The sequence below is a fragment of the Zea mays genome, chromosome 10 (assembly GCF_902167145.1).
Source record: "Zea mays cultivar B73 chromosome 10, Zm-B73-REFERENCE-NAM-5.0, whole genome shotgun sequence".
Taxonomy (NCBI): domain Eukaryota; kingdom Viridiplantae; phylum Streptophyta; class Magnoliopsida; order Poales; family Poaceae; genus Zea; species Zea mays.
In genome coordinates, this window is record NC_050105.1 from 101,019,321 (window position 1) to 101,026,808 (window position 7,488).

Sequence of the window (7,488 nt, forward strand, 5' to 3'; positions counted from 1 at the left end):
GCCGTGATCGTGGACAAGCGACTCCCAATAGGGTTCATGTTAGTTTAGTGGTTGTTCCTAGGTCGCCTTAGGTCAGTGAAGCCTCCCCGTTAGTTATTCCAAGCAGTCATCGCCGGCCATGGCCGGTACGGACCACGTCAGGGATGATCTGCGTGTGCGTTGTGGTCAGGGGCATTCGCGGGGAAGAGATAGAAGATGGAGGGCATTTCTGCAATTTGTCAGTGGCACAGAGGAACAGTAAGCAAACCTACTTCGATTTAGCTAATAAACCGAGGGCCTCTGTGCAAAGTTGCCGCGGGCGCGCGCGCGTGGGTGTGTTTCTGCGGTAGTTGGGCTGCCTGGGCTGAAATCGGCCCAGGACTGTTCAATCTTTATCTTTTTCTTTTTCCAGCATAACTCCAACAAATGTAGAAAATTACAGAAAAATCCTAAAAATATGAGACCAATTTTCCTAGACTTCTTATTTTCCCTAGAATTTAATAAAAATAGTTTCATGATTTTTAGGTTAAATAAAGAATTTTAGGGCATTTAAAATGGCTTAAAGAAATAGTTCTGGAATTTTAGAGAATTAATAGTAATGCCAAAAATGTTCAAAATTTTATATGAACTCCCCACATTATTTAGAAGCCTTGGGTAGAGTTTGAATTGATTTGGACCATGTTTGATAACTAGAACCCCAAACCCCCCTGCCCTTTGAACTCCTTTACTGACTCCGGAAACCCTAAGTTCTCGGAGTTCCGTGAAGGAAAGTTGTATTCAAGACTTAGATAATAAATCTTTATTATCTTTGCACTCTCATGATCATTACATGGCATTCATTCTTATATATGTATATATGTGGTTATGTTAGAACGTGAAGAAGAAGTGGAAGTCACTAAAGAAAAGACACCACCACCCTCGGATTCTCAGGCAGGAAACTGCTTCTACTTTGATATTTGTGAATCCGAGCCAGACTCACCTACGAACGAAGGCAAGCCCCGGTGCATGCAACCCTTTCCTTGTGTTTTTAAATAATTTTCGCACACTTTAAGTCTAGTGAAATGTGCATTAGGTTCATAGGAATTGCTTGGAACCCTTTGATGCATTGCTTTCCTTGATATCCATACCTTTATAGATACTTCTGTGAAGTATCAAAATATGATTTACAAAAATGCTTAGCCCTGCTTAGATCTTGTGGATAGAGGTTGTCCTTAGCCTAGCTCGAGAAAGGATGACTTCTACCCGCAAGAATATTTTCTTTTGGAGCAATGGTGGGATCTTACTGCAAAGTTCCCTGTGATGCTCTTTTCATCCTAAGGAACAGAAACAATCCTAAGGATGGAAATACTTAAATTGAGACTTGGGTTAGGAACATGTGATGTTCTACCCAGGTCGATTAAGGATTGAACGTGTATGTAGGCGTGCTGATTGAGGACCCTTTAACTGGTCACATGCCTCGTCATGGGTAAGCCTTGCCTCGGGCAGACTAAGGCCATAATAAGATAACACGAAATGGGCGTGGAGCGGTGGCGAGAGTAGCGTGTACCCTCCGTGGCAAGAGGCTGGACGGTGGTGTATCTGTGCTCTCGGTTTGCGTGAACCTGATCTGGTCTTAAGAACCCCAGTGGCGGGTTGACATATGCAAGGGTTAAGTGCTACATATGTCGTGTGATTGGAGATCCTCAGCTGAGTATAATCGATTCGGATCGCCGTACCTTCGCGGTTATGAAGACTTGGTCACTTCCCTACAACCTAAGTCAGGATGTGAACACTATGGATAAAAATGATGTGGTATTGATGAGATGATGAAATCAGACTAGAGGCAAACAGAGTCTATTAATATTTAACCTGGCGTTAAAATGTTGAAAGTTAGGACTCACTTTAGTAAGCTATTTCTGCAAAAGTATATAAGTTGATTTTTGCTAAAGCCTCTCCTTGATTCCTATTTATCCAGCATACCCTTGAGAGTCTTTTCCTTAGTCGGGTAAGACTTGCTGAGTAATCCCATACTCAGGGTTTATCCCTTCGTTGTTTTTAGGTGAGGAAGTAGCAGATTTCTGTTGCTTCTGTACCAAGGTGGTTCCCCATGAGGAAAAGCAAGAGTGAAGATGCGGGAGGACATGGTCCTCCATAAGAAAACTTTTATGAAAAACTTATCGGGAGGAGTTCTTGCCTCCCTCAGTTATGTAATGATACTACTCTGCACTCGCTTATATTTCTGGTCTGTAATAAACCACTTGAGCTTACTTTTTAATAAATGTAAGTTTATGTAATCACTTCCGCATTTCTATATCTCCGATGTTCTGTAATGTCTGCAAGACGGGTGAAACGTTCCTGGAAAGGTAAGAAAGAAGATATCGAACTTGTCAAGTAGTTCAGGGGCACCTACAGGGTTGTCTGAGGTCCGTTGGACAAGGACAACTGTAGATGGGCCTAATTACTTGGGAGGTTCCGTCACAAAGATACTGAGTAACATGATGAAGATACTAAGTAACATGGCGAAGCCTGGCCAAGTCACTCCTCCTAGTCCACTCCTATAGAGGCAGCATTCCACTTGACCGGCTAGCCCAGTGGCAGGGTGGATGGCGAAGTCACACCATCAACCATTTCATCCAAAGAAGTACATATAAAATTATGTCGCAAGCAATGCTGAGTATACTAATACTCAGCTAGAGTAACCCAGTGTGAGGAGTCTACTCCTCTACCTCTATACCATGAAGTTGTTTGACTGAGGGGTTTGATTTGCCAAAAGCACTAGCTAAGTCTAAGTCAAGTTTTAGCTTTTTAGGTTCTAGAATAATACTTTAAACTAGATGAGCAACTAGCTATTCACACATGGTATCAAGCATTAAGTTAATCAACATCTTTTGTATTAACCACAGTTCCATTTATTACTCAGTGTAGTACAATGGTTCAAGCAGCCTCATTAGCTACGAGAAGTAGACAATTTGAATCGAGTTTTAACCTTGCAAGGTAAACCTAAACACACGACATGTAGGGGCACTTAGTCCCCACACACATCAGTTGTCCCCATCGGTTCCTCCTCAACAGAACAGGGCCCACTGCCTTGGCATACAATGCTCCACTGACCCCGACTGTCGTCGTGTATTAACCTCACTTCTACCCACCATCGCTAGCATGGGAGACCACTTCTCAGGTCAGTGAGGTATAAAGTCTGTGGGCAGGTTCAATCAGTTATTAGGCTTACTGATTTACCAAATTTCTTGGCATGTACTTAGTACATTCAAATGCTTGACACAGGTATCCACACGTTAATCCTTATTCCAATTCTATCTCATAGACATGGCATTCCCCAGAGATCCGTGTCCACAGACAAACATTATCCCATTATCAAAATTATTACAACCAATTCCTGACCTCGCGCGAGTGCTAGAAAAATCACTCGGTCTTCTACCAAGATCTAAATTAGCATAGCAGCTACTCGACCTAGCATACTAGTATTCATTTCATAACGAAACCTGAGTTCATGCATCTTGGGTTTCAAACAACTCCTACACTTAAGTGCACAATACAATCCTACAAACATAATTTGCAGTAAAATAGCATATATAACGGTTATGCATAAAAAACTAGGGCTTGCCTTCAAGTGCTGGTGCTGCTGGAAGATCTTCTGTGGCTGGCCCAGGAGCAGGTTCCTGGACTTCCTCTTGCTCAACTCCTTGCTTCGCAATTAGCATGTACTCTTTGTTAGCAAGGTTGCAATCTAACGAATGCTATGCATGAGATATGTATAAGCTCATGATATGCAAAATGATGATTGAGGATGCATGGTGAAGTGATACTAAGTTACTTGCAAAAGTGGGGATTTATACTTATTAGAATAAGCCTTTATAGTGTTTTGCATCTAGGGGTCCACCTTTTTGGGGATTTTGTAAAAACCTTTTCAGGGCATCTTCCTTACTATTTTTGGTAGATTATTTAATGTGTTATAACATTTATAAATGGTCCAAGTCATGAAAATGAAGTTTTCATAACTTTCTTACTCAATTTTTGTTGGTACTCAATTTGCTAAAAGGTGGGAAACTTAGGTTTTTAGCACTTCTCCCCCTTTGATGTGCATAATATGGCTAAGGTAGGTCTTTTAGGGTGATCAATACTTAATTAGGGCCTTGGTTCCCAAGTATGGTGCCTTTTGTTCAAACTAACCCACAAGTGATAATATGGCTTTGTGAGTGTGTTCAGAAGAAACTCTGAGTAACACATGGAGTGTTACGATCTAGCCTTGATAAGTTATACATCCAGGATGTCCTCTCCATCATCACCTGTAAAAAAGTAACATAAACACACAAGAACACAAATTGGCAAGAGAAACATAAACTGACATTTTCTAACAACTAAATATATCATGGGTAAACAAAAAATGGCAAAAGAAATATAAACCAACCTTTCTTAGCAACCTTCTTCCAAAAAATAAAGATCAAAACCTCCCCCTTGTATTTTGTGAAATCTGGCCCTACAATGGAAGTTGGACTACGCGTGAGCTAGACAGTTTTTGTCAGTGGAGGTGAAGGGGTATTTATACAACAAAGGTCATGGGAGGTTGGATTAGGCAACCTAACTACTTTATCTCTAACCCATGGCGAAACCTAAGATCCAAAATGTGGCTAAAATTGAGGAAAATGGACAAAAAATGGCAAGAGAAACATAAGCCAAACTTTTCTAGCAACTAATAAACAAAAAAATCTTAATACCAACCTTTCATAGCAACTAATAAAAACAATCTTAACTACCATATAACTAAATAAGTCATAGATAAACTGATTTGAGAACTAAACATGAAACAATCTAACCATCTTAAGCAACCTCATTTGAGGAAATAAAGAAAATAACCTCGCCATACTCTTCTATCTCCATGGTGAAACCCTAGATCCCAAATGTGGCTAAAATTGAGCTAGAATGAACAAAAATTGACAAGAGAAACATAAACCAACCTATATTAGCAATATTCTTCCAAAAAATGAAGATCAAAATCCCGCCTTGTATTTTGTGAAAACTAGACCTCCAAAATCGGCTTCAATGCAAGTTGGCTGTGACCTATAGTTCTTGTTGGGAGGAAGAAGGTATATTTATAACGTAAAGTTCACTAGTGGTTGGCTTAAGGAACCACGAACCGCCAGTGGAAACCTATTTCCACTAGCGGTTCTCTTAATACAACCGCCAGTGAAAACGATCTATTTCTACTGGCGGTTGGTTTAAAGAACAGGCAATGGAAATCCTATTTTCACTAGCGTTTTTTTTATACCAACCACCAGTGGAAATAGCCCGTTCCACTGACGGTTGTGTTAAGAGACCGTCAGTGGAAATAAGTTTTCACTGCTAGTTCCTTAAGTCGGTCCTACCTATTCATTTTCACTGACGCGCGGTAACTGAAGCCTCCAGTAAAAATTTGTGCATACCAGCATCTTAGAGCTCTTTTCTACTGGTGCACGTTAGATACAGATATGTTAGTTAGAACCATCCTTCACAGGTTATGAGAATGGTAGCACACAGCTCACCGTTAGTTCAAGCTCCTCTCTCTTAAGAAAAGAAGACGACCGTTCAGAACAACACCCATGGTACATCTTGGTGAGCACATGGCACTACCGAATCCAAAGAATCATTTCACGCACATTCACGCAGTTCACAACCCCTCAAAACCCAACATGTAATAAGTAGAGCCTCCCCAAGGCCCTCCGTACTGATGGTATATCCTACTATCCTATATGTTACTATTGAAGATATATATATATATATATATATAGTTATAGTATTAGAAGCCTTGGGCTCCCAACAACTAGAGAAAGCCATGGTCGGTATATCTCGGTCCAACCATATACATTTTATACTTTCCTACCCAACCGTTGTGGCCCATTTAAAAGCCCATTAACCAAACCCTGCGATCGCACACAGCCATCGCCGTTTTTTCGCCATCCATCTCCGTCTTCCTCGCAGTACGCAACCGTATCTGGGCGATCTGCGATGCCGGCCATGGCCGCCACGCCGGCGGCCACGGACACGGGCCTGCGCGGCGTGGCTGACGGCGCCGTGCCGCCCGTTGTCGCGGCGGCCGTCGTGGCGGCGACGGCGGCCGGGAGCGCTGTGGCCTCTGGCTTGGCTGGCATGGAGGCGTCGAGTGCCTCAGGTAGAGCCGCCGCGGCCTGGGGCTTGAAGAAGGTCTGCATCTCCGGCGTCGTCGTCGCCTCGCCGCTCGTGAAGTCCCCCAAGCCGTGGGACTCCGACCGCGCCGCGAGCAGCGCCGCCACGCAGAGCGCCAACAGCAGGCTCTTCGTCTTGCACGCCATCGCTCGCTTCCGGCGGTCTCCGAGCTGTACGTACGTACGTCGCCAACAACTAAAATGGTGGTGTTATGGTTCAAGATTTACGCTATTTTGGTTCAAGATTTATGCTTAACAATTCATGTTATGTTTGCAGATATGGACCTTGGTGGTTAATGCTATTTTGGTTCAAGATTTATGCTTAACAGTTCATGTTATGTTTGGAGATATGGACCTTGGTGGTTTTCTCCACATCAGGAAAGCTGGAAGAGCCTTTTGAGCTCAGTTTTTTTTGCTAACCGTGGTGTTATGGTGAAACAGAGTTTTGTGTGTATGTACCAACAACTAAAATATAAACACGACATTATCTTAGTTGAGTATAGGAATAATTATCTCTTATATCTTATTGTAAAATCTGAAACAGTTCTCTTGTAGATGGTTAGCTTGCATTTTACGCTAGAATTACCTCATATCACATCTTGTTGTATCTTACACCAATTTACGAAATTTCTTGATGTGTTTTATGACCTCGTGCGCTGAGAGATACATTGGGTCTACATTCGTTATTATGAAACAGATGGACGATTTACGCTAAAATTTGTACTCATTTACGTTGTTTTGGTTCACGATTGACGCATAAATTTGTCCGAGCCAGAACTCGTGTACGACCGGTGACGCGTGATTTTTGCGCCGTAAATTCCGGTTCCATTCGCCATTACGAAACAGATATACGATTTTCGCTAAATTTCGTAATCATTTACGCTGTTTTAGCTCACGTTTTACGCTAAAATCCATTCGAGCCAGAACCCGCGTACGATCGGATGCACACGATTTTCACGTCGTAATTTCGGGCCCCGTTTGCTGTTACAAAACATATATAGGATTTACGCTAAATTCCGTACTCATTTACGCTGTTTTAGCTCACGTTTTACGCTGGCACAATCGGTTGCACGCGATTTTCACGTCGTTATTTTGGGCTCTGTTTGCTGTTACAAAACAGGTATAGGATTTACGCTAAATTTCGTACTCATTTACGCTGTTTTAGCTCACGTTTTACGCTGGAATCCGCCCGAGCCAGAACCCGCGCACGATCGGTTGCACGCGATTTTCACGGCGTAATTTTGGGCCCTGTTTGCTGTTACAAAACAGATATATGATTTACGCTAAATTTTGTACTCATTTACGCTGTTTTAGCTCACGTTTTACGCTGTAATCCGCCCGAACCAGAACCAGC

The 7,488-nt window shown here is 42.4% G+C and overlaps 1 protein-coding gene across 1 annotated transcript; it reads right to left on the reverse strand.

The window, feature by feature from the left end:
- Window positions 1-3,569: 3,569 nt before the first annotated feature.
- On the reverse strand, window positions 3,570-6,319 carry LOC109942876 (uncharacterized). Its single transcript, XM_020545433.1, has 2 exons — window positions 5,888-6,319; window positions 3,570-3,703 (listed from the first exon to the last, which is right to left on the reverse strand). Exons 1-2 carry the CDS (start codon window positions 6,279-6,281, stop codon window positions 3,570-3,572), a joined length of 528 nt encoding a protein of 175 aa, XP_020401022.1. The 5' UTR covers window positions 6,282-6,319.
- Window positions 6,320-7,488: the final 1,169 nt, after the last annotated feature.